Genomic DNA, 27,587 nt, shown 5'->3' with positions numbered 1-27,587 from the left:
TATGTTAACAGGTTAAGTAGTTGTCACTCACACTATGTGTGGCTCTACATCACCCCACACCCTGCAAATTCTAGGGCTGTGCCACCCACACCAGCACACCTATGTTTACCAATGCTAGGATTGCACTACATTAGGGAAGGGGACATATACCCTGCCAGTACCATCATGAATGACATTAAAGTAGCGGACTGATTATTTACTGATGTGATGCTTTGCCTATTTTGTCTTGGTGGAATTACATAGGCTACGATGGGTTCACTGCAAAATTAAGTACATCCATGTGTACAGTAGTCTCTGTGTATTGCATCAACACCAAAACATCTTTGTGTGTGTGTGTGTGTGTGTGTGTGTGTGTGTGTGTGTGTGTGTGTGTGTGTGTGTGTGTGCATGTGTGTGTGTTTGTGTTATACATCGTAGAAGGGCTGATGACATCAGACACCATGCACTCACCTGTATACACCCCTCAGACCTATCAGCCATATGGCACATGCAGTAACTGTTATACAGACCTGTTACTTGTGTTCAGCTGTACCCAGGATATGACACAGTCAGTGTGTCACCACAGTGCCATACCCCTTGTAGGAAACAACAGCAGACCAACACCCTGCTGACATATCGACACCTACAACACAAACAGAATACATTATGGAGACCACTATCAGTCAGTGTTAATAACAGCTATAATGCATCGTCGCTGGACATCTAAACATCCTGACATGAAAGCATTAAACTTTCCTGTTGAAAACATGTTACACAGCATTACATTGCTACACCTTAGTACATTCACCCTGTGCATCAGAACCATATTAGCCTGTCCCTGCATCGATGGTATGGATGACAGGGATGTGGCATAGGTATCATCATATGCACAGGGTGTGTTGAGGGTTTGCCAGAGACCTAGGCTGAGCCATTTGGTTGACATCATGTGTGTGTGTTAGGTGGTTTCATTATTAATTGGGCTGTGCAGATGTGGTGTGTGTAGGTATAGAGGTGCCCTAGCTGTATTGGTGATGTGTGTGTGTGTGTGTGTGTGTGTGTGTGTGTGTGTGTGTGTGTGTGTGTATGGGTATGTATGCACACAGTTCAGCCATGTGGCTGCCCTATACAGGGGTTTGTCAGACAGCTGCAGACCATACATGGCAGGGTGTGCAGTTCACCGTCTCCGACCACAGACACAAGAACCGTGCCTGCCAGGGGATCCACGGGCACTATCGGGTGCAAGGCCAGACATGGTACTCTCCCCTGATGATGACAAATGTTCACTGGATATGCATCTCTATTGGAACTTGCCAGAGCCACGTGGACATGGCCTGCTGTGTTGTGGTGTGGACAGCACCCCCCTGCAGTGCTGGTGCTGGTACTGCCACTACAGGAGCACCCTTGACTTGTTGCACATCCATGTAAACCTTCACCTGTTAGTGTTACTGTCCTATGTCCATGTGGCTGTCGCCCTACTCCCACCATATGCTCTAACACAGAAATTGCATGGTCGAGGATTCCCACCATTTCACAAAACCATCTATCCAAAACCTCTGCAAAATAACAGTGGGCACCTGCAAGATCATGGATGTTGTCAAAAACAGCAGAATGAATAGCCCTCTGGAGCCTCAGACCCTGTCTGCTATAAAAGTTCATACATGCCTGTGCCTCCATGATGGCCCAAAACATGCATCTGGTGACACCTGCTGTGGCACTTCTTTTGGGGACATGATGGCCAGCAGCCCTCTTACGAGCATCCCTGTACATCTGTCTGTGTAGTACCTCACCGGTCATCCAGCTATGGGTGCTGTGTACAGACACACATGCCATAGTCACCACACTGTCCTGTCCTATGTCACCACCCACCAACTGTCTCTCATCTATGGCCACTGGTGATGGGGTATGTTTAGGCAATGTGACTGTGTGCGGGGATGGGGTGGATAACATTGGGATGTCAACCGATGGCACAGCTTCAACCCCTGACCACCCCACCTGTGTCTCACCATACCTATCATCATTGTCAAAGTCTGTATGGACACTAACATCACTTTGCCTGTAGGAGGGACCCTGACCCACCTTGCCTCCTGTGAGGGGAAAACAGAAAACGTACTTTAAGACCTGTATGTCATTGCTTACCTCTACACACACACGCATACACACACACACACACACACACACACACACACACACACACACACACACACACACACACACACACACACACACACACACACACACACTTACAGGTGAGGTGGCACAAAGATATTACACAGACCTCTCATTACCCAGCTGTCAACATGCATGACATATGGCACTCAACAGCATGCACTGCAGCTATACTTAATCCCTGTTACCAACATTATGCATCTCTGTGATGCATGAGTTGTGTTAGTAGGTGATGCCCCTTCCCCTGGAACACACTGCACCCATGTACACAGTATTGCTGTGCACCTGTTCAGCACCCTGCCATATACTGTGCACCATACCTCACAAGTGTACGCACCATTGCTGAATATGTGTATGTGTGGCAGTTATGTTTGCTCTGTTGCTCACAAGCCCTATGTGTTTGTCTGACACATACCTGAGTTGATATTAGGACAGATGTCAGTAGTGAATGTCTGACATCTGATTTTCAGATCTCATCATCAGCAGTGCATGTATGAGCAATAAAATCCAATTATACTGACAATCTTCAAAGCTTACTGTGGCTATGAGGAGTGTACAAACCCTTATTGACATGCCACCCTCTTCCCTGATATGCCATGGGGCCACAGTACTGCATATGTTAACATTACACACACGTGATATGTGACATATGACCTATGCAATCAAATGCAGTATCAATCAAATGCATTAGTTGTGCAGATGTTGATTGGGATGCCTACAATATGTGGTTGCATAAGTGTTCACACCCTTAACATGATGGTTTGTTGCAGGACCTGTTAAGTGAACTATAGCAGTCACTATTCCTGGAAAGGGTATACTAGCATGGCCCATCTTCACTCACAATTATTTGGTCACTCCACCCTACAAATGTCCCCCAACTCTGCCAGATTGCAAGGTCAGCTCATGTGCACACCCCTTGGAGGTCACACAGTGCCTTCACTATTGCTGTGGATTCAGGGTTATGTCTTGCACAATACATGACCTTGACTGTGGTCAGATACAGCCATTCTTAGTGAGCTTTTGATGTATGCTTCAGTTCACTGTTGTGTTTCAGGATGGCACCCCTCCCCATCCTCAGGCTTTTTGCAGATGCTTGACAGCTATGGGCCACACATGAGTGTCATTTTGCAGTGTCCCAAATTCAGAACACCATGTCTACCAGCCTAGTTGCTGCTAATGAACAACAAACCTAAAGGTGTACACTGGCACCAGCAAGGTACAGATGGGGATGGTGGGCCTGAGATGGAGTGAGGTGTTGCTTGTGCAGTACCTGTATCTTTATTAATACTGTCTGTAGGTTTCAGCCTTGGTCTCGGTACACCATTACACATTGCAACACGTGCCTTTGGGAGACTTGATGTTATGCATATGCTTCCTGTAGAGAGCCCTGGATGATGTCTTCTGTGGAACAACTCTTCCATCTGATTACCCTAACTCATAGGCCACACTTATGCAGAGTCCAGGTCATTTTCAACACAGGTACTGCACAGGGAGCACTTGCTAGGCATTCCTGCAAGTCCCTCAGTGTTGCTGAATGTTTCTGGGCAGCTTCTGTGATCAGTTTGCAACATGTTGTCATCTGTCTTGGATGGGCATCTGTTTACTTTCTACATTAATGGTGTACCATACTTCATCATCACATACGTGCTTGTCTGCACTGTTTGCCATGGTATATGCAACAGCGAGGTAAGACTATGTCTCCCACTCCTGAGTGCTACCTTTTGGGTATGGGATCCATTCCATGGTTTGTAAGATGTGTGCAAGCCACGGCTGCTTCTGTTGCTGTTGAGTGGGCAAATGTCATGGACATACTTCTTGGACAGCAGACCATTACTTAGTGTGACATTGAGGACCCGTACTTGATGGAAGGTGCGTACTCAAGATGAGTGAATGCTGCAGTACTTCAAGAGCTGCTTCTACAATATGTAACTTGGAGTGTGTGCACACATATGCTTCCAGTGTTTGTTAAGGTATGTATTCCCCCTATTTGTTGTGCTAACATAGGATTCCATATTACACATTCATTGCTCATGTTACGATCACATTACAGGTTTTAAAAGTTGTGGTATGTGGTATTTATGGAACCACGGTGGCCATTACAATGGCATGCAGGTTGCATTGATAGAAACAGGCCACCACTGATAGTATTTGAACATGGAACATTAATAGAAACGCATTTCAATATTTATTGAACAGTAGGACATATGTCCTACCAGTAGGTTTGGTGTAAGCATACCCATTGATTTGTGTGTTTAGATTATTGTTGCAGATATGGTGGAGGGGGAGAGATGTCAATTAACAACTTATATATCCTTGTAGTTCACACAACTTCAATGATCATTGCTCTAATCATTAAGGTAAAGATATTATTACACTACCTTATGGCATTGGTTTGGCCAGTGGTATGTTTGTAAACAAGTGTACACTTTAACTGTCTTATAGCTAAATTCTACATCTCTTACCTGGTATACCTGTGGCAGGAATGTTTGTTAACACTACCTGACTGTTTCTATACATATTCCGAGATTCCGAGTTAATATTATGCACATACCTCTCAATCTCTTATTGTACACACTCTGGTCAAAGCTTGACAACATGGGGGTACAACTAGGGACATATTTTGAATATTGCTCTCATAAACGTTGAGGGCTGATAGAGTGACAGGATTTGTTTTCATATACATTTTCTGAAGGTTTTGAGGTCTGAAAATCAAATGTATGTCATTATTTGCTGACTACAAATCTGAGATCATCCCACTGATTTGTCACGGGGACAGGGGAACAGGCAGACAATATGAGCCAATTATCTGGACATTCTGAAAGGATGTGTACAGCTGAGAGCTATGATTATGCATACAGCTTACTACCACTCACAGGATTCAAACCATGGCTGCATTTGATAAAAATACCACAATTTGTGTCAGCAGAGTGTGCTGTTTGAATATTGCTGTCTATCTCTTCAGTGTTTTCTAAGTCTCTCATGGTTGTACAATCTGACCTTGTAATTACAACAGTCTCATACAGACATTCCTAGACATATTTTTATGTAGCACAGTGTGAGAAACTGTGGTTGACACAACAGTACTATTCTGATACCAGATGTTACTGAATGCTACATGTCAGCCATACAATACCAGAGTAAACACTACCAGTCCAGGATTTCAATCTTAACTGACAGGCACAGTTTTCTTATCTGACAGATCTGTGGAGGGAATGATTAACACTACTTTACTGTTTCCACATATATTCCCAGATTCTAAGTTAATATTATGCACATACCTCTCAATCTGTTAATGCACATACTCTGGTCATAGCTTGAGAACATGGGGGTAGAAATAGGGGCATATTTTGAATATTGCTCTCATAAATTTTTGGAGAGTTGCTAGAGTGACAGATTTGTTTTCATATACATTTTCTGAATGTGTTGAGGTCTGCAAATCAGATGTATGTCATTATTTGCTGACTAAAATTCTGAGATCCTCACACTGATTTGCCACAGGGATAGGGTAACAGGTAGAAAATATGAGCCAATTATTTGGACATTCTGATCAAATATGTACAGTTGAGAGGTATGATTATGCCTACAGCGTACTACCACTTCCAGGATTCGAACCATGGCTGTGTCTGTTAAAAATATAACAATTTAAGTCACAGTAGAGTGTGCTATTTGGATATTGCTGTCTATCTCTTCAGTGTTTTCTAAGTCTCTCTCGGTTGTACAATCTGACCTTGTAATTACAACAGTCTTATATAGACATTCCTAGACATTTTTATTATGTAGCACAGTGTGGGTAACAGTGGTTAATACAACATTACTCTTCAGAGAATGCAACACTAAAAATGCCATACGATACCAGAGTAAACACAACTAGTCCAGGATTTAGAGCTTTATTGCCAGGCAGTTACAGTTTTATTTACATAAGAACTATATGGGACTATTGTTGTCATATTGTCTAGTTTATTCAGTACAACCCATATACAAAACAGTTTTTATACTGGCAGCTGACTTTCTACTACTTTTATATTTATTTGGTATGACTACTACAGGCAGGATTGTTACTCACCAGCCTTGTGATGCAGCCTTTGCAGCCTACTCGCATGGGCTTCCTGATTCACAGCCTGCTCAGCTGCAGCTGTAAGGGAAATAGGGAAATATTTAGCCATACCTATCCGTCACATACACAGGCTGGAGATTATTAAACAGTTAATGGTATGGGTGCTTATACACTGCTGGAACATCACCCCTTTGCCTTGATTCTTGGTCCAGCTCCCTCTTCCTCTGTTTCAAGTTGGCATAGTGGAACCTGACCTCCTTACCAGTCCGAGGGATACCAATGGCACTGATGAGGTCAAGGGTGAGATAGTCCCAGGCTTCAGCTTTATATTGGGAGCCTTGGTACTGGCCCTACAGCAGTCTTACTTCATGTTTTTTTACCAGGAGTCCTACCATGAGCTTGGACACCTGGATGCCCCAGCGCTGTGCACGGAAATGCATGGCCTCTCTGACTGCAGCCATTCTGCCTACAGTGGGAAAGCTGCAACAAGTTATGAGCTGTATTCCTACCTGTGGGGTTTAAATATGGCCAATTTCTTGTCCTTTGCCATGATTGGATGGTTTTGAATATGCTGAGCTAAGCTAAGCTATGGGCAAACCTGCTTAGCTAAGGTTGGCATTGCTTAAAGGGGCAGGTTCACCACTGATGACAAATGGGCAAATCCTCTTAACTGGGCTACTCTTTGCTTAGCAGTCATATTTACACAATGCTTACACCTGGTAAGCAGAGCTATGCAATGCTTAGCATTGCTTATTTTTCATTTTATAGACTATCTGCTGCATGGCATTGATTCATCATTCATTACATATTATAAATTTGTTTACTTTCCCTGGCATCCTCCAATGTGCTTTCCTTACATTTATTGATGTGTGACTATACTCTATGGGGCACTTGTGTTTATATGGGTATTTCACAACTTTATTAAACTGACACCTCACATCTGGACCTAATGCAGTACCTTGGTTAACACATATATGTTATTTAGTAGCTAATAAAAAAAAAATTGTTTATGTATTGCTGTCACATTTAAAATGTGAATTCGTTACATTGGGGATCAAACTGGGAATGGCTGCTTGTAAAGCATATTCTCTAACCACTACACTATTGCAATACTGCTTATGTTGGATGCGTCTTGCTATTTAACTTCTTGTGCTGTTTAAGCTGGATTAAGGGTAGCTAAGCAACAGGCACACTTGCACAGCTACGCTTAAACTTTTTTGTTGTGTTATTTTAGCTATACCCTTCAGAATATCCCTGATAATGCTAAACACTGTACTTTTATCAGCTTTCTGCTTTGTGGTGGTGGTGGGACATTTGTCCCTTTTGCCTTTGACCACTTATTGTTGTTTTCCTGATGGGTTGGGGGTGTTATGAGCATTCTCGCACATTTTAATTGCTGAAAGGCAATTCTGGAGTGCAGGGGCATGTGTATTGTGAGAGCTTTGCTCTCAGACACACCCCCTGCACTTGTACACAGCTCCATGTCCATTTAACAGCACAGGCAGCGCGCCTTCATGAATATGCAAGGCACGCTGCCGTGCTGTACAGGAGCAGTCCTTGCTTTGCAGGAATAACTTATTCCTGGATGGCTGCTTGCTGAATCCCAGGGTATGTTATTACACAATTCTGTTGCAAAGAGTAACTTTAGTGCTCTTATTTCTGAGGTTACCTCTTGACAGAAAACTAATAACAGACAACATTGTTTTACCCTGAAAAAAAAAGACTCCTGTGTCATCCAGGTCATCTCTTTTCTCAACAGTCTCACTTTTAAAATACTTCACAAAAACATATTTCCCTGCTATCAACATTAGAACTTAAAGCTACTCTTTCAGGAAAATGAATTGCACATAGCTAGCCTTGACCACTCATACTCTAGACAGCTGTTCAAGGGCTTTTTCCAAGGTAGTCGGCTAACTGAAACCGTACCCCAGAACAGTAAAAAAAAATTACATAGCTTCAGTTGTTCAAAAAAATACCTTAGGATCCATCTTATAAAAGAAAATAAATTTAAGTGGTTCAAAGATATAACCTAAGTGCCCAAATCATCTTGAAACTCTGACAACTTGCTTAATGTGCAGCTATAATCCTTTTTTTTAAATATGAGTTTAGCACTTGGTAGCACAACTGCCCTTTTTCTCATTTGTATAATTTTGTTGTTACAATACACCTGTAAATAGATAATATTTTTTAAATAATTTGGCATGCTTATGTTACTGTTTTTATTACAGTGATGTTTCAGTTTTGCTGTTTTTTCATCTTGATAAAAGTATATTTTTGTCTTTGCTTACCTGCCCTTGGTGATGGCTGCAAAGGGTCCATAGACCTTTACCAGTTTAACAAATGTATTATATAAATCAAATAAATAAATAAATGAAATAAATCAAGTCAGTCAGCTGAGTAATATTGGATATTTCTCTGGATGGTTTTACTATATATGGCTTTTTGATTCTGTTTAACATATTGTAATGCTACCATATTCTCTTTTTTCTCAAGTGTTTTTATTGAAAGTTTTAACAACAAAACATTGATATATGGTAATAGATATATTATAAAACAAATATGCATATCTAAAAGAGCAATAATAAACAACTAAAATAACTATTTACAATGGTGTCTACTATAAAATAAAGTTTTTAAACAGAAAAAGAAAATGTGATGAGTAGCTGGTAGTTAATTATTAATATCTGTTTATCCTGCGATTCTCTGAATCTCATCCTTATTTTATATGAAGATGTGATTCTAGATCCTCTTGTCTTGATCATAACTTAAAGACGGCAAATGTCAGTTGTCAAGTATACAAATTCCTTTATAGTAGGAGTTGTTCATTCTTTAAGTTTTTAGTGATGACTTTCCTTGCTAATGTTAAGCTACTCCATAAAAGACGGTATTTTATTTTCATGACACAAGTGGAAATAGGTGTATTAAATAAAATAAGAAATTTGGTCAGTGTAAATTATCATTGAAAACAGACTGTAAGAGAAAATTCATATTATCCCAATATGTTTTATGTTTTATACAATCTTAAAACATATGCTACAAGTAAGCTTAAACATTTAGTTTACATCTCCAGCATCCTGTGTCTTTATTATACATAAATTCATCTTTGTGGTGTGATAAAGGTTCTATGCAAGAACTTCCAAGAGAATATTCTCCACCTTAATAATGAAGTAGTTTGTTTTGAAGACTGCTGTATTGCAATATTAGTTTTTATCGTCTTCACTTTGGGGCGTTATTATTAATAAGTCTAAAATAATCCCAGTAGCTTTCTCTGGGACATACTGTTGAATTCTTAAGTACCTTATATATTTTAGATTGAAGTCTCTTTCCAATTATATTCTGGTGTTTTAGAATGAGTAAATCGATGAATGTGGAGAAAGAATTTCTAACCATTGTTTGCATTAGATTAATCTTATGTTCAACTAATTGTCTACAGTTTTGAATTTCTACCCACATATATTTGCTTAACCAAAACTTATTAATGATATGATCAACATTTTGTAACTTCCCATTATCTAGTAATTGATACCAGTATAACAGGTTTTTGCATGTAAATGTAGTAATTGTTGCTAAATTAAATGTATTTATACTATTTTGAGTTTAGGCAATTAGAAATACAAAGAAAACCCATGCTTTATATTCAGGGTTCCTGAAAATGAAAAATTTAAAGGAGGTTATTATTGTATTAATATAATGAGAGTTAACTGGTTTGTTTCTGTTTTCTATAAAATAGTCTCACTAACCAATGAAATTTATTAGTAGCTATTTTAGTATGATGATTTTACTAAATTATTGGATTTACACAAAATATCTGCTTGAATATCTTTCCATTTGGCATTATAATTGTTATTTAACCAAAAAATTATCATCTTAACAATTGAGGATAAGGAATTTAATTCTAAATCTGGAAGACCAAAACTGCACGATGTCTATTCTCTAATGTGATGGTTTAAAGCCAATCTAGGCTTATTAAGAAACGATAAACATCTCAGAAACAAAGAATTATGCTCTTTTATGTTTTTTGGGAGTGAGAGGAAAAAGGATTGTATCATATATAGAACTTTAGGAAGACACCATATTCTTGAGCTTCTATTAACTTAAAAAGAAACTTTTTATCATGTTAGTAGTCTGGTTGTTGATAAGTCATACAATTTCCTTTACTTCACAGTTATCAATACAATTATGATCTTTCAGAGATAGCTTATGTCTTGCTCATTTGAAAAAATTATGTCTGCTGTCCCACTTTTTTCTAAATGGTTGTTGCTGTAAATGGGTGCATGTCTTTGGACTAACCTAACAGCTGTTGAGAGTCTACTCTCCTGAGGACCAAACCCCATAACCATCATGAGTGTTACTACTTACTACACTGAGTCAGCCCTGTGAGTTATACTGTAACTACATTACGTCAGTCCCTGTGAGTGATAGTGCAGTCTACATTAAGTCAGTCCCTATGAATGATACTGCAGTCTGTGTTAACTCAATTCTTGTGAGTGACACTGCAGACTACATTAATTCAGTCCCTTTGTTGTAAGATGGGTTTCCATCTGGCTCGCACACCGGTCACACACTATCAAAGTGGATGACTCCACATCAATCAACAGACCTCTCACCAGTGGACTGCCACAAGCGTCAGTGCTGGGCCCCCTACTGTTTGGTATATACTTCTTAGAACTTCAAGCAAAAACTAAGGGGGTGTGGCTGACCAAGTCTGCGGACTACTGCAAACTGGGTGGAATTATTGAATCTCCAAATGATGACAGTATACTTCAGGAGGGTCTTATGCAGACAAACAACTGGTGTCTTAGTCTCAAACTGAATGCAAAGAAATGCATCATCATTTCCTTCATTAGACACACTGTCCTTTCACACAATCAAATTATCAACAATACTGTATGTACCTACAAAGTGGTAAGAGATCTGGGATTACAAGTAGGCTGTGACCTTAAATTTGACCACCATGTGTCCACTGTAGGAAGGCTTTCTATGTAGCACACTTGATTAGCAAAGGATGTCATAACTCCTCTATACTCTTCACTAATCAGGCCCATAATCAGGCCCATAATTGAGTATAATGCTCTTTTCAGCATGTACCATACAAAGCACCTGCAGCAATTGGAGAGACCTGAGAGGTTTCTAACTAAGAAGATCAAGGGACTCCAGTACATACCTTATACAGACTGACTAAAGTCCCTGTCACTATGCTCAGTATCGCAGAGACTTCTTAGGGGAGACTTATGCCTGGCTTACAGAACAATTTTGGATCCAAACCTAATGAGTTTGCTGTACACCAGGATAATCAAATGGGGCTGGAGCTACCCATTCCAGGGACCTAAATATAGCCTGCGACTTGACTAGGACATGCTGGAGGGACACATTTGTCTCCCAGCAAATGCCACATCTTTGGAATAGGCTGTCAATTCATGTGAAGCAGAGCACCTCTATGACACTGTTCAAAAGGAACCCGGATAAGTGGATGGAGCACCATAAATTCTTAAAGGGGATAGCACCCACAACCCACCTGGACATTTCCAGTCATTACTAAATACAATCCTGGGTATTGACTAGAGTATCTATGGTATTACATTCGTATGAAATGTCTAGGCTTGAAATGACTTCCAGGTCAATAGCCTAGTAACCTCCTATGATCCTATAAGTTAAACAGCAGGCTGCAGTAATTCGGTCCTTGTGCGTGATACTGTGAGTTATATTGCAGACAACATAAAGTGGGTCCCTGTGAGTCATTGTATAGACTGCGTCCACTTTGTCTCTGTGAATGACTTTGCAGGCTATAGTAACTTGGTCTCTGTGAGTTATGCTGTGAACTACACTAAGACAGTCCCTGTAAATGATACTGCAGTCTACATTAGGTCAATCCCTGTGAGTTATACTGTAACTACATAAGTCAGTCCCTGTGAGTGATACTGCAGAGTATATTAACTTGGTCCCTGTGAGGAATACTGCACAGTATATAAAGTTAGTCCCTGTGAGGGACACTGCACAGTATATTAAGTTAGTCCCTGTGAGTTACACTGCAGGCTTCAGTAACGTGGTCCCTGTGAGTGATACTACAGACTCTATTAACTCTGTCCCTGTGAGTGATACTGTGGTCTACATTAAGACAGTCTCTGTGGCACAGCTGTTAGAGTCTGCATTTTTCTTATCCTTATAATGTGCCATATCCTGTTTAATGGCAAACTTTGTCAGCACTAAGGACAGGACATGAGAAAAATCAGGAACAAGCATAGATGAAGGCACGTGGATGCTGTTTCCTTGACTATAAGTTTTCACTCACCAATAATTATTTTTTTCTTGGCTCTCAATGGTCATAGACAACCAATTATTTTTATAGACATTCTGCAGGATATCTGTGAAACTTCTCAAGTATGAGCAACAGTAATAAACCTAATGAGTGGAACTTTCATATAACGTTTCTACTGTTTGATACATGAAGTGGTAAGTAAGGCTCAAAAATATATTTAATTCCCTCATTAATGTCAGCTTTATAGTGTGAAAGAAATGAAAGTATCTAAAGACTATCAACATTTTATAAGCTAGGGTCTCTCTCTGACAATGGTGTCATTGTAGAAAATAATAATCATTTTGGAAGCAGAAAGATGACACACACAGTAAATACATTATTATGATTAACAGAGCAGAAATGATGTTTAATTTGAAACATTTATGTTTGCAGTATACAGTACTACTCCACCTTAACTGCTAGGGCACCATGTTAACAGGTGTGGCCATTATCAAATCCAAACATTTTGCAGCAGCAAATAGTGTGTCCAAAGACAGCAGTACAATAAAAAAAAAAACATTGACCATATATTTGCCGCCTTTATACATAAACTTAATAAAGGGAAATTAGCATCTTAAGTTTTTATTTTGACAATTATGTAATGTTGGAAGTTGACTGCACTGGTACATATGCATATTTTATCAATACATTCTTACAATAATGGCTGTCTGACTACTTCTATAGCTGCTTTTGGACAGGTGAGCAGTATTTGATAATGTGAAATCCTATAGCAACGCAGGAATTTTGGAATACTAAGACAGCTTGAATTATTGAAAGTGGATGCCTTCTGAAATGGCCAGGAAAAATGATTCCTTTTTCCACTAGTGATATAATATTTTATCCTAGAAGTGCTGGCAAAGGATATACTGGTGAACAAAGGGCAACCTGTAACTTGTACAGCAATCTGTGGATTGATATGCACAATGGAGTTCTGGTAAGATAATAAGTTTGTTCCACATTTAGCTGTATGAAATCCTTCCAGTCTCCAATATCTTGTTTGGGTGTAGCCATTTGTTTTCGTTCTTCTCTTGAGGTATGCTAGGTGAATGATTTGATTTCCAATATGTTTGGGTGTATCCTTGGTAGAGGATTGAATTGCAGAACTCTTGGCATAACATCCACCCAGTTACGAAAGAGCTTTATTGCAAAAATTCTAATTTTATCAATGACCCATTGTGTAAATAATCCAAAATGATGGGAATGAGAAGATTTTTAATTGCTGTTTTTATTCTAAGTAAAATTCTCTTTCTATTTAACTCCTTAACACTTTTTTGCTTCAGGCAGCTAGTTATTACTATTATGTATATTCATAATCACTCTCTGGACTTGGTACTCCAAATAGATTTTTTGAAAGAGGACCTCTGGATCTGGTTGTGGCATGGCTAAGGTTATAGAGAACATTATATGTATGTGCAGCTATACTGAAGCCTTGAATCCTTGTCAGACTGGCTGTAAATGAAAGCCCAGCACTGAGATTAACATTGTCCAGGTTGTTGGTGGTCATCTTATGGTGAATGGTCAGTAGCTAAATTTCATCATGGTTCTCCTTGGTCTTTCTGTGGCTTTTAATAAAGTCAATCTTGATGTAAGGACTGAGCGAGTTTTAGCCCACTGTGAATTTAGTGCCACTGTACTTGACTAGTTTAACTCTTCCCCTTATTTCATACTCAGTGGGTGATTTCTGTGGTTAATTCCCTGATCAGCCATCGGCTGGCATGTGTGACATTGAAAGGATCAATTTTGGTGCCCCTTATTTTTCACGATGTTTGTGGTGCCACTTAGGGAAGTCAAGAAAGGAAGACATATTTATTCCAGTACCTTTTCACAGCAATTCTGAAAATATTTACAAATTACTAGAAAGGCGTTTGCACACAAATTGCGATGGGTGGCAAATACTCCTCTGAAGCACGAACCAGATGTCAGACACCATGTGGGTTTATGCCACTATGCCTCTGTCAGATGTCCTTCTCGTTGCCTCTCAGTTTACTGCATAGCCATGCCATGTGTAGAATGTGCCAACTACCATTCTAAAAATGTAGTTTCAACTCATTTCTCCCAGTTGATGAAGGAAGAATTGTTGTTTGTGTGAAACAAACTTTGTATCAAGTCATGAATATTTTCAGAACAGTTGTACATAAGGAAAGATTACACAAAGAATATTATGTACATTAACTGGTTACAGAAACAGGCCTGCAAGACTGATGCATTTGCTTTGTGTGGCTGCTCTTAAAATTCCATTCTCTGTCCCATCTCCCATGCATCTTAGGTTCTCCTGAATAGCTTACATAAGCTATATTCCAACTCTGTATGTGGCAGGTTGTTGCAGGATTCCAAAATTCTCTCTTAAAAAAATGTACTTTCTTTAGTAGACATCTAAATAAAGAGTAAGGCTATATTATGGATTAAATCATCCAAGTTAAATTTACAGCTTCTCCATGTTACATCCTTTCTAACCTCCATCCATTGTTTACTACAATGCAAGCCTTTTTTATTCAGAGTTTCTATTTCCAGCATGTTCAGATTTTCTTTATGTCATCACTTACTTACCCTTTTTCATCTGCACTACATTCTTTTCAATACCTTCATGGCCTCTTTTCTGTGATATCACCAAACTTCATGCAGTACTTGAGGTATAACTGTGCCAGTGCATGTGAAGATAGAAGAGTGACAACAGTTTCATCTGACTTCCCTCCACCACTTTCATAAAACCCAGTTTTCTACTGTCCGTTCAGGCATCCTTTTCACACTGTTTCATTATGCAATTCAGGCTGTAATGCTCAAATATAGATCCTACTTAATCCTGGTCTTCTCTTGAGCCTTTCTGCTTATTCTAAGCCTATTTGTACAGCACTTCAGGATGCAGCTAAGGAATATTAGTCGCATCAAGATTCGTTTTTAATCCCAGACTACTCTTGAGTCTTTCTGCTTAGTCTAAGCCCATTTGTACAGTATTTCATGATGCAGCTAAGGAATAATAATCGCATCCGGATCCATTTTTAAACCCAGAGTTCACTGGAGTCTTTCTGCTTAGTCTAAGCCCATTTGTACAGGGGTTTCTATTACATTATCGGATTGCTGAAACTTCAAAACTGTAAACATCGAACACAGTTAATCGAAGTTTCAGCAATTCAAACTAAAAAAAAAAAAAAGAAAAAGAAAAAAAGGTGAACAGTTAAATAACTGTTGTAAGCAAGGGGGGCAAGCCCCCCCTGCACCCCCAACATGGGGGGCTGTGCCCCTTACACCCCCCACTCTTTAAATATAAAAACTCTGAGATCGCACTACAGTGTAGTAAAGGGAAATATTCCCTTCCCGAACTATAGTGTGATCTTGGAGTTGGTAAATTTAAAGAGTGGGGGGTGCACAACAGTTGATTTATGTTTTTTGTTTTTATTTTATTTTTTTTACATATTTGAAATTATGAAACATCGAACATACATGTTTCATGATTTCGATAATGTAATAGGAACCCTTTGTGCAGTATTTCTTGATGCGGCTAAGGAATAATAATTGCATCCAGATCCATTTTTAAACCCAGAGTTCACGTGAGTCTTTCTGCTTAGTCTAATCCCATTTCTACAGTATTTCATGATGCTGTTAAGGAATAATAATTGCATCCGGACTTCTTTCAAACCCAAACTTCTCTTGATCCTCTCTGCTTAGTCTGAGACTCATTCACTTTGTACTTCATGATTATGTTTACATGTTTTGATGACATCTAGGTCTTGTTTTAATCTAAGCCTTTTCTGGATTCTGTGTATTTAACCTGAGACAATTTATTCTGTATTTCATGGCTGAGTTCAGGGCTAAGAATCAGAACATGATCCTTGTTAATGTTGGTCTTATCTCAATCTTGTCTGCCTAGTCTTTTTTCATTTCTCATCTTACATCAGTGTACATATGATTTTAAATGTTTTAAATATTTACACTAAATCCCACATAATATTTAGTCATCAGAGCTTTGTCAGAGTTTACTGAAAGCTTTATCTTTGGGAAGGCTCATTGTAACATTTGTGTGTGTGTGTGTGTGTGTGTGTGTGTGTGTGTGTGTGTGTGTGTGTGTGTGTGTGTGTGTGTGTGTGTGTGTGTGTGTGTGTGTGTGTGTGTGTTTGCAAGAGTTATCTTTTTAATGCTTGTGTTGTAGGTCTAATTATATAATGTATATGGCAGTCTGTGATTCTGAGTAAATGTATCCTGGTTTCTTATGTAATCTTCTTTTCCTAAAGCTGTTTTCATTTTCTCTCATGTATGACATTTAATGTTGTTCGGTGATGTCACATTAGCAGATATTGAAGATTCTGTACAGTGTCCGCATCAATTCTTCATATAATTTGGGGGTGGTATATTTAATTTATTAAAAAATCATAGCGATTCAAGGAAATATCTTGATAAAAATCATATACCCCTAAGGAAAACGTCAGTATGTTTTCAAGTATCTCAGATAAATGTAAACTCACTCTAAACAAGCTGATTACTCTTTATTCATCCTCAAAACAAAATTACCAGTTGCTTTTGAGGAGTGCATAATATTTTAGATTTTTTTTCATGTATTTATTTTATAGTTGACTAAAGAAGCTGAGATATGGCTACCTTTTCTGTTTCATATCTCCTAGTATGCAATTGTTCATAGGTAACTATTAGTCTGGCTGCCCTTGTGTAGCATTTTTAGCCTAGCCAATTTTCTTCAAAGGTGAAAATAAAACCTTCTATCTTGTGCCTGTGAGGTAAATACCTTAACCGTTATGCCAACTTTCAAATAAATTCAGTTACCTAGTGTAGGAATAGAACCCCACAGCCTTCTGCATGAAAAGCAAGTTTGCTATCTGTTGAGCTACATAAATTATGTCAAAAAACTGACTTGCTAAATTTAAGGGACAGGAAAATATATACAAGGGATGAAAAAAAATCTTGATGCTGTGTGTTTTCCTCTACTTCATTGTGTTGTGTTCTCTTTGTTTTCAGCATCAATAGTTCACCAGAAGTGGTGGTGTCAAATGCAGCCATGCCTAGATGGAGAAGAGTGTAAAGTTTTACCGGACCTGACAGGCTGGAGTTGCAGTACAGGGAACAAAGTCAAAACAACCAAGGTATTTTTACATGACTTGATTCATCAAAAAATAATGTATTGTTAGAACATTGCAGATTGCAGTGGTCTAGCTGATAAATTCTGAATAAAGAGAAAGGCTATATCATGGCTTAAATGTTTGACCATAGTATTTAAATATGATGTGTTACACAGGAAAATTAAAATAGTAATGATATGACAGAAAATTTAAGGGGCACTGCCAGATATGTTTGACTTAAGTCTACCAGGTAACTCAGTAAAACAAGAGTAATATATAAATATTGATGATAATGCATGTTTTCAATAACGGCTTGAAAAACAGGTGTGTTTAAAAGAGGTTTCTTACCATCAGCCCACTGAAATGTATCATAGCTCTTATTGAGGTCATGTTGTGAAGATGTATGCAAATCTTTTTTTACCTGTTATTCTAGACTGTGCTTGAATGAGTTCTGTCTAATTTTGTGCAGCAGATTTTTGTTGAGCATTCGGATTAGATTAAAATGCTATGATATACCACACTGCAGTCTTAGCAAAGCTTGGTGCAAATGGAGTGACATAACTCAACAGCAGAAAAATGCTGAATGAGATTTTTTTTAAAAACATTTCTCTGGATTTTCTTCCCTGCAGGCCTTAATATTTTCTAATGAAATGCTCACGGGATTCTATTTTACAGGATAAAGAGCTATTCTGTTGCACTGAATATTGTTATAAGGGTTATAAAAGACAGCATGTCTCAGAAGAGCCAGATATCATCAGCCGAGTCACAGCAGGATAGTCACCGTATTAATTCTACAAGAGAATTTCGCATTCTGCAGTCTAGTAGTACATATGGCTAAAATGCCTTAAGTGGATGCAACATTGACTTTTAGGAACATCAGAACAGACAAGTGCAATTAAAATTAAAATCTATTTTAGCAGAGCCATTTTCTCATTTTCATCATGTCTGAAGCATGTAATTTCTTTGACTTATCTTTATATTCAGTGGTAAATAATTGCTAGGTATGGATGAATCATGTAACAGATTATTCCAAACCCACTCCTTCTGTCCAGATATATTTAAATTCAACATTTGCAAATTAGATATAGCCAAGTCATACTATAATAACATAGAACAAAGAATACATACACCCACAAGATTTAATACCAGACTTTATGCCCTTATAGTGAACTGTTCCTGTGCACATAAGTCACAAAATTTCATATATTTATTTATGGCAGACTTTTTTTTACCACATATAATATTTATAAACCAGAGAAGGTGCTGCATGTTAAATGATATTGGACAGGGAAAAATCTGATTACGCAGCTACTTAACCAGCAAGTTAAGCTTGAACATAGATATACTATATAACACACTATATAACACACTATATATGTTTGTAGTTTTATTTTTTGGGAAGGGGAGATAAGGAGGTATGACTCTCATAGACACTGCAGACTGTCTATATTTTTTCATATAGAAGAGTCATGGTGCTGTATGCAGTAGCCGAGGTCCTGCACATTTCTGCATTCAGCTGAGCTTTTGGGGACAAATGGTTCCACTGGGGCTTTTGACTTCCTTCCTCATAATCTACATGTTCCATAGGTTTTAGCATTCTTCCTGCTAAAATGGTTCCATTTTAAGAATTCTGTGTCACTTAGTGAGGTAGGCAGTAGGGTTATGTTAATTGCATCTAATGGAGACATTTGGTGAAGTGAGAACATTCAGATGGCTTCATTGTTTCCCAATTTGACAAAAGTCTATGCGTATGAATGCAAAGTTGGTGGGTGTTCATCTCTGTAGATGAGTTCATGATCGGTGAATGTTTGTGTGTATATATGTGAGGCTAGCTGATGCAAGTGGGTGTATCTGAATGGGGGATATTTCATTTTAGTGCATGTATATATGTGTGTGATTAGTGAGTCATTGTCTGCATGCATGTGTGAGATCAGCGAGTCACTGTCTGAGTATGTGTTTGTGTGTGTGCGTGTGTTAGTATGACATTGCCAGACGATGAAGGTAAGGAAAATCTTCCTTTTCTTTGCTGTTGTACAATCCCAGACCTAGTATATGTTGAATTGCAGGGATGTGAGGGTTTAGTAAGGCTTGCCTCACGGCAAAGCACTTTTTTTTTAGCTTTTATCAGATGTGAACAGAATATATCGTGGATGAGTAGAAGTCAAAGATTATAGTTCTGATAACAGTTTCTGTAGTGGAGCTGCCATAAACACAGCATGATGGTTAAGCTGATAGTAAGATGTTACTCTGCAAGTGATGGTTTAGCTGCTTTTAAGAGATCTGGGGAGAATGTGTTTCGAGCATAAAATGTGGAATCCAACCACTCCGGCAATATGGGGATTTCAGTTTTTCATGCTCTGTCTCAGATTTATACACATCTGACATATCTCTCAGCTTCTAAGCACAATAAATCTGGACAAAGCCACAAATAATGGTGGGACAAAAGCCCAAAAATAGAGACAGATTTTAATTATTGCTCTTGTAAGCATAGAACGTTTTTTTAATAAAAGACTTTGCATTAGCATGTACTGTTTGACAGATACATGCCTGGCATTATTTAGTGACTTCAATCCTCAATAATTTGACTAAAAAAAACAAATTTTAATAGGAAAAGACCAAAAATATGAGGCAAAAATCTGGACATTCTGCAAAAATCTGGACAGCTGAGATGTATGACATCTGAGGCAGCTCACCATACTGTTGATATTGATTCAGAAAGACACTGCTCTTGATTACCTTGCACTTTCATGTTTCATAAAGACATTTGGCAAAACAGTCTTGTGGTCTATTTCCTAAGCAGAATGCATACATTTCTTTCCTGTCTTCAGTCTGTATGCCATTCTTCTTCTTTTAGTGTTCTGCGACCTGCAATGTAATGTATATATCCAAGTACAGATATAGCCTGCTTGTTATAATAAACAGTTTATTTTGTTTATTACTGAAATATTAACCTAGATGGGATATTATCTGCCAATATATAGAAGGATGAGCATGTTTAATTTAAGTAACATATTATCTGTTTAAAGTAGAACTGATGTGCTAGAGAATACACGATATTCAGACCAAAAAGGTTCTGTGCAGATCATGACAATAATCATTTGGTAAGCTCTGGTAATGGAATAGAATATTTTATTGTTCTCAACTCAGAGATGATAGATGCTGGTGACTCTTGCCTACATGGAATAAGGACATATTAAAGAGAAAGGTGGATCCAATAAAAGTTTATTTGAGTCCTTCATGATTCACCTATCCTACAACTTTGATCCAGTTTCTTTAATAGCTCAAATCTACTTGTTTGCCTTCTTAAGAAGTGCAGACTTGCATAATGAGTTTACCATGTATATAGAAATACATTAAGAGTGAGCATATGGGCACAATTTAGTGGTGACAGAAAAATATTTCTGTCAGTGAGATTTTAAATGCTGTGAGGGAGAAAGGATATGTGACAGAATATAAGGCCTATATGGCCCACACTATTTTCTTTCCCATGCATATAAAGCATTTGTTGTCATGTAACTAGGAATTTGATTGGTCTTATTACTTACCCATGTTGTAAAATTAAATAAAAGGGTGTGTCCAGATATATTTAAATTCAACATTTGCAAGCCAGATATAACCAAGTCATACACACATACTTGTGCTTTGTGTGTGTATGCATACATCATATGCATACTCGTATATCCATGCATGTGGAAATATTTTACACACTTGCTGACATCTGGATCTGTTCCTGCTGTCAAGATCACTTTGGAGGCCAACAAGTTGTAGGCAGCTAGCATACACACCAAAAATGAGAAATAGTGAGATATTGAATTATTTGGTCAAGGGACAGAAGTTATAATAAAGTGCTTTCCTGATAAAACCAGAGGAAGTTAGTGGCATTGATGTATTGTACAGACACAGGCAGTGCTGTGTTACTTGCTGAACCCTGCTTATCAGTATTAGCTTTCTGAATCTCTCTAGAATCATAAGGATCTCAAGTATGATGCCTCATAGAAATCACTAGGAGAGCAGATAATCTAGAGTGGGCCTTTCTGAACTACAACATTTGATTTCAGATATTGATATGCTTTAGAAGAGATAAAACCCAGAGAATATGAAAATGTTTTCCATCTGTTCAAAGGTATACTTTTGTAAAACAGTATTGTTAAACAGAAAAAAGGTATAGTAAAGAATAATTTAAATGTGCAGTTATTAATGCTTGTTTTCTGGCATTTACTGGGAAAAATAAATGGACTGTTTTATATTTTTCATGAATTTGTAGATACAATGACATAATTCATGGTAGAAAATTTGATGAGTTACTGCATTCACCCTTTGTCTATTCACCATACCTATAAAATCACAAGGAAAGCAACCTGTCTTAGCTGTCCACTCTTTCTTTCTTGATAGAATGACATCAGGACATGTCTTAGCTGACAGCTTCAGCTTGTTTAGCCATGTGGTACCAGCAAATTCTAAGGTTAAAATCCTTCCTGAGGTACCTTCTTCATATTTCTTTAGAAAAAATATGTGGTAAATATAAGAAGGAATTCATACAGAAATTGAAAATCGAAGGACTGTTTTCATGTCTTGTCATTTGCAGTGAAGAAAAATAAAACATAACTGAGGTGAGGATTACAGTGACTGATACTCACATTTAAAGCACCACAAAAGGGGGCAGGCTCTCTACTTTAAGATGTATTATTTTGTCCATTTGCTCAAGATTTGAAAAAAAGAAGAAAATAAAAAAATACCTAGTTACCCAGTTAAACATAACACCCAGCAGCTACCTTATTGTTGTAAAATGTAACATTACTATCTTGAGTTCACTGGGAGCAAAATATGGATAGTAGTCTTTGCCTTATGATATGCTACCTTCCTTACTTCCTAACAAAAGTCACTCACAGCAGATAGGGAGAGAGAATAATTTATTTTTCATGATGATTTATGACATCTTATAAATTGGTGTCAATTCGTGGAAAAAAGGTTGTGTGAACATAGACTGGTCCTTGCTTGAAGTACTAATGGAGTTCTTCCCTTTTTGTATGGAGTGTTGATGCCTCATTAGCAAACTAGCAAGAATGAACAGTCCACCCCAAAGGTGAAGGGGAACTACTGCTTTCAAATATGTCTATTTTGGGTTCAGCTGCAAATTAAAAGAAGTCATTTATTTTATAAGAGGCTGATCCCTGACTTGAAATACACGTGTCTCATGAGTCAGTTACATTTGGAATACTTGTTAGTTCTATATTTTTGTTAAGGTGGCTATTCTGAAGCAATTTCAAAATATTTAATGGGTCATAACATTATGTCAGGAGAGCAAGCAAAAATAATTAGCTAAGTCATTCCACATGCATAGCCTTAATCATAAAATGAAGATATGTGTATATATAAATATAAAATTCAGTTTTCATTATATATGGGCTGATTACTGCTTTATTATGAGCTTCTGTAGTCTTACACACACAGCTTGCAACTTCAGTTTCTATGTTCACATATGAAAGTAATATAGTTATGTAGAATTTATCATTACATTTGTATATGTAGTATTAATCAGTGCAGGAGAAAGCAATAGTGTTCTGTGTTTGGTTTACCTATGTTTCATTGAAACATTGTACTACAAGATGGTTATCACTAGATCACTGTTGTAGTAAAGTTAACTCTTGGGACATATCCTGCCAATGATACAATATGCCTGGATAATCTACAGAAGTGCAGGCACCCATACTTCTGAACTTCCCAGCACAAAAAATCTGGACAAAGTCAGAAAAATGGGAGGCAAAGGCTCAAAACTAGGGACAGATTTTTTTGTATAAACTTAAACATTTGATAGAATGACATATTTGGCATAATTATATATTTTCTGAAGGATTTGAAGTCTGAAACTCAAACTGTCATTATCTAATATTATTTAGTGACTTCAATCCTCAATGATTTGTCAGAAAATGACAAATTTTATGAGGAACAGACCAAAAATAAGGGGCAGAAATCTGGACATTCTGCGAAAATCTGGACAGTTCAGAGGTATGCAGGCACCTTCGTCTCATGTTATATGCCTGATCTAGAGCCTATGCTCAGAACTACATGCTGATACTTAAGGAGTCTACAGATGCTAAAATCCTCAGAACTTTCTTGCCTTCAGTTCCTATAAGAATCGTGGCCTGTCAGCCTTGTGAGCCATTCCATATATTTTCACTCAGGGAAGCCAAGGGCTACCTTGAAGACCCTTCCTCTTTTTCTTATTTGATTTCTGATAATTATTGTCATAGGAAAACCATAAGGCATTTTTCAGTTATTTATGCAACCTTAAGGGGAACACCCAACAGTCTGCTAAACAATCAGTCGATGGAACTCCCTATACCAAACCAAAGGATATACTAAATTTACTGGCCAATAAATTTAGCTTCAGTTTCACCTATCACCCCCCCCACTCAGGAAATACCATCTACTATTTCTCCCCCAACTATAACTAAAGAACAGGTCATTGGTGCACTCTTCAAAGCTAAAATTGCTATATCAGTGGCTCCTGATAATATCCCATGATGTTATATAGCTTGAAACATGACCTGTCAGGCCCGCTAGAATTTCTATTCAGCCACAGCCTCCAGAAAGTTTTTGTCCACAGGGAATGGAGGACTGAAGCATTCATCTCTCTACACAAAGGAGGACCATAAACAGACTCAGGAACTACAGACCCATAAGTTTAGTTAGTCTTATATGCAAGGCCATGGAAAGAATTATCGTGGATCTGATTAACAAAGACATCCAAAATCTTTAAACACTGAACCCATCCTAGTTTGGTTTTATTAAGCAGATCATGAATACTAAACCTGATAGGCTTCTTTAAGAAGATTACTAGAGCCATGGATGGGGGCAGAATGGTGCATATTGCCTAACTCGACCTGGCAAAGACATTGGATACAAAACCTCACTTGGGTGTAATAGACAAACTCACAAATGAAGGCATAAATCCATGTCACCCAATGGATAGCCAAATGGCTCATAGATAGGGCATAAGAAGTAAGGATAGGAGAATCCACCTCCACCAAGTTGCCTGTTATTAGTGTTATCCCACAGGGCTCAGTACTGGCACCTCTTCTGTTTAGAATGTACTTCTCTAAAGTCAAGGCAAATATAGATGTCCTTTGGATCAGGATGTCCAAATTCAATGACAACTGCAATCTGGGTGCAATGACTGAATCCCCAAAAGATGTTGATACTCTCCGGGTGGGTCTGTCCCAGACAAATTAGTTGTGAAAGAGCCATGGCCTAAAACTGAATGCAATAAAATGCTTAATTATAGCCTTTGAGAAGATGATCATCCCTGCAAATTATAACATTGATAACACTTCATTAAGAGTAGAACCAGTGGTAAGAGACTTGGAAACAGGTTGACACCAACATAAAGTTTGATCAGCATGTGCCAGTGATGGTGAGAAAGTCCTTATAAGCGGCACAACTTAAAAATAAGGGAATGGGATCTAGTTCTAAAGGGCTCCTAGCCCCATTATCTTCATCCTTCATTATTCCAATAATTGAGTGCAATTTACCTTTTGGCACCCTTCGACATGTGCCTGATCCTTTGACACCCTTCGGCATTTGGGTCTATATTATGTTATCGAATCCCGGTAACATTGAACACCAGAAGACTGACATGCAAAACGCGAACTATGGTAACAGTGAACGTACAAAACCACAAAATGCGAAATGTCGAAGTGTGATGGTTGTCCCATCTGTGGTATAGCTCCATAAGGTAAGTGTGCGATAGTTATGGATCTTAGGGTTAGGGTGCGGGTTAAGGTAAGTGCATAGATAGGTAATTTATGTAAGGTTTAGTGTAGGGTTAGAAGTAGGGTTTTGTTAACTGTATGTGTGTGGATTATTTGTTTTGTTTGGGTATATGTCTGTAGGGTAAGTGTGCGATAGTTACTGACCTTAGGGTTAGGGTGCGGGTTAAGGTAAGTGCATAGATGGTAATGTATGTAAGGTTTAGTGTAGTGTTAGAAGTAGGGTTTGGTTTGTGTACATATGTGTTTTATTTATTATGTTTGGGTATGTAGTATGTAGCGTGCAGTGGTGTTGGCCAACTATGACGGTTCAAGATTTTAAAATTTGTGGTTTAGGGGGTTTGACGTATTTGCAGTTTGGGCTTTGTGTGTCGATGTTGTGGTGTTTGATGTTACCAGGATTAGATAACGTAATATAGACCCCGGCATGTACCTAACTAGCATTTGCAACTGCTGGAGTTGCTATAGTGGCTCCTCACTGAAAGAATGCAGGGTGTAAGCAACATGTCCTATGCTGACCACCTCAAAGCCCTGTCCTTGTACTCAGTCTCCTACAGATTACTGAGGGGTTGTCTATGCCTAACCTACATGGCATTCTCTGATCCAGCCCTGACAAATCTGCAAAAAAAACAGCACTAGAATTACCCAAACTAAGGATCTAAACCTTGTCTGTAACATAAAATGTGTTGGAGGAACAGGTATATGTCTCAAAGATTACCCGTTCTTTGGAACAGACTCTCCATTCATGTGAAGCAGAGCTTGTCCCTAAGCCTGTTTAAAAGCAGTTTGGACCAATGGATGGGAAATCACAAATTCACCTCTTGCTTGTCATTTGTGTCCCTTATGGACAGGAGCATCTTGTAGATGTCCTGAGGCACAGGCATATACCAAAGCCATTTTAGTCCACAGGCATTGATAAATGGGGAAATTGAGGCATGCATAGCTAGGCTGAAAAAAAGACTCTAGCCTAGTAACCTCCTGTCAGCCTATGGTCCAATTTTGTCATCCAGGAGAGGGAAATGTGACAGATTAGCAAATCCATTTAAAAGGTATGCATATAAAGTATTTTTTTGTCTAGGACTAGAATATAAATTTTCAAAACTCTGCAATTTTTCAGTCGTTTATACCTATGCCCTTAGATAGCCATTTGTCCTCCCTTAAGTTATGTTTCAAAAGCAAACATGTTCAAGCATTAGTGCATGCTAGCATTGAAGTGTCATTGTCTTCCTTGGACATTCTTTCTCAGCCTTAAAAAAAGTTGATTGATCGAATTATTCAATAGCCATGGACTAGATGTTCTTAAATGTATGGTCAAACACTATCAAATAGAACTGGACAGTTTGACCGCTGAAGCAACAACCCTTGAAAGGGAGATTAAGGGTGACCTGGACTTTCACAGATATGAGTTTGAATTTAATCGAACCCTTTCTAGTATTGCCCAGCAGATGTCAAAATTGAAAATAACTAAAATTAAAAAACTTGAGAGGGACTTAAGGGCATATAGGGAAGGCGTGGCGTTCCCGAAACCCCCAGGTTTTCCAACCCGGGTAAGCCAATTGAACCCCACTTCTACTGGACAAAGAAAACAAACAACTGGGTATTACAATGGGCAGAGTAACCATAAATCTAACCAAAACATGGATACCAACGTGGCGAATGAGGAAAATGACGGGGGGGGGCCGTAGGTTTAAATGACCCTGACACCATCTTTGACATCACTGAGGGGGATGACTGGCCGAATCAACGCACTCCAAAAAACTACCGAGGGGGGAGGGGGAGGAACTGGAAACCACAACAACCAATTCCCCCGAAGAGATATTACAACACGCGGAGCAGCAACAAACAGTGGGACTAATGTTATTTGAAACCGTGACTAACAAGGATGCTGATTTCAAAATTTACAACTACACTGAGTGTTACGTTGATAGGGGGTTGGTTGAACTTTTTGCTAAGGGACTTTCTTTTGTGCCCTCACAGGCCTGCAACATTGTGGAGTTACTGATTGACTTTAAAATGTTTATTAGAAAGCTTAATTTAAATATGATATTTGGTGACTCCAACCCGCCTGACGACTCATTGCGAGTTCCTAGTAGTTTCAACCCACCCTTGAATAACTCACTACATTTGTTTGAACAACTTTGCGAAACAGAATTTAGAGACATAGCTTCTAGAACACGTCGTAGTTATCAGTCTAATATAACTAAGGACGAAGAATGTCTATTAACACTGTTTAGGAATCTACCAGTGAGAGTTATGAAACC

General features: G+C 38.4%; 1 protein-coding gene across 2 annotated transcripts in view; it reads left to right on the top strand.

The window, feature by feature from the left end:
- The window catches only part of TAFA3 (TAFA chemokine like family member 3), a 1,368,023-nt gene that overhangs the window by 1,117,692 nt on the left and 222,744 nt on the right, over positions 1–27,587 (top strand). For both annotated transcript variants that reach the window (XM_044076935.1, XM_044076936.1), the window contains exon 5: positions 17,457–17,581. In XM_044076935.1, the coding sequence (XP_043932870.1) occupies positions 17,457–17,581 (125 nt within the window). The remainder of the gene's footprint in view (positions 1–17,456; positions 17,582–27,587) is intronic.

Source organism: Protopterus annectens, chromosome 7.part0 (genome assembly GCF_019279795.1).
Source record: "Protopterus annectens isolate FY-2018-M chromosome 7.part0, PAN1.0, whole genome shotgun sequence".
Taxonomy (NCBI): Eukaryota; Metazoa; Chordata; order Ceratodontiformes; family Protopteridae; genus Protopterus; species Protopterus annectens.
The sequence above is the reverse complement of the archived record's forward strand: the minus strand, read 5'-3'. Positions and strand labels throughout refer to the sequence as shown.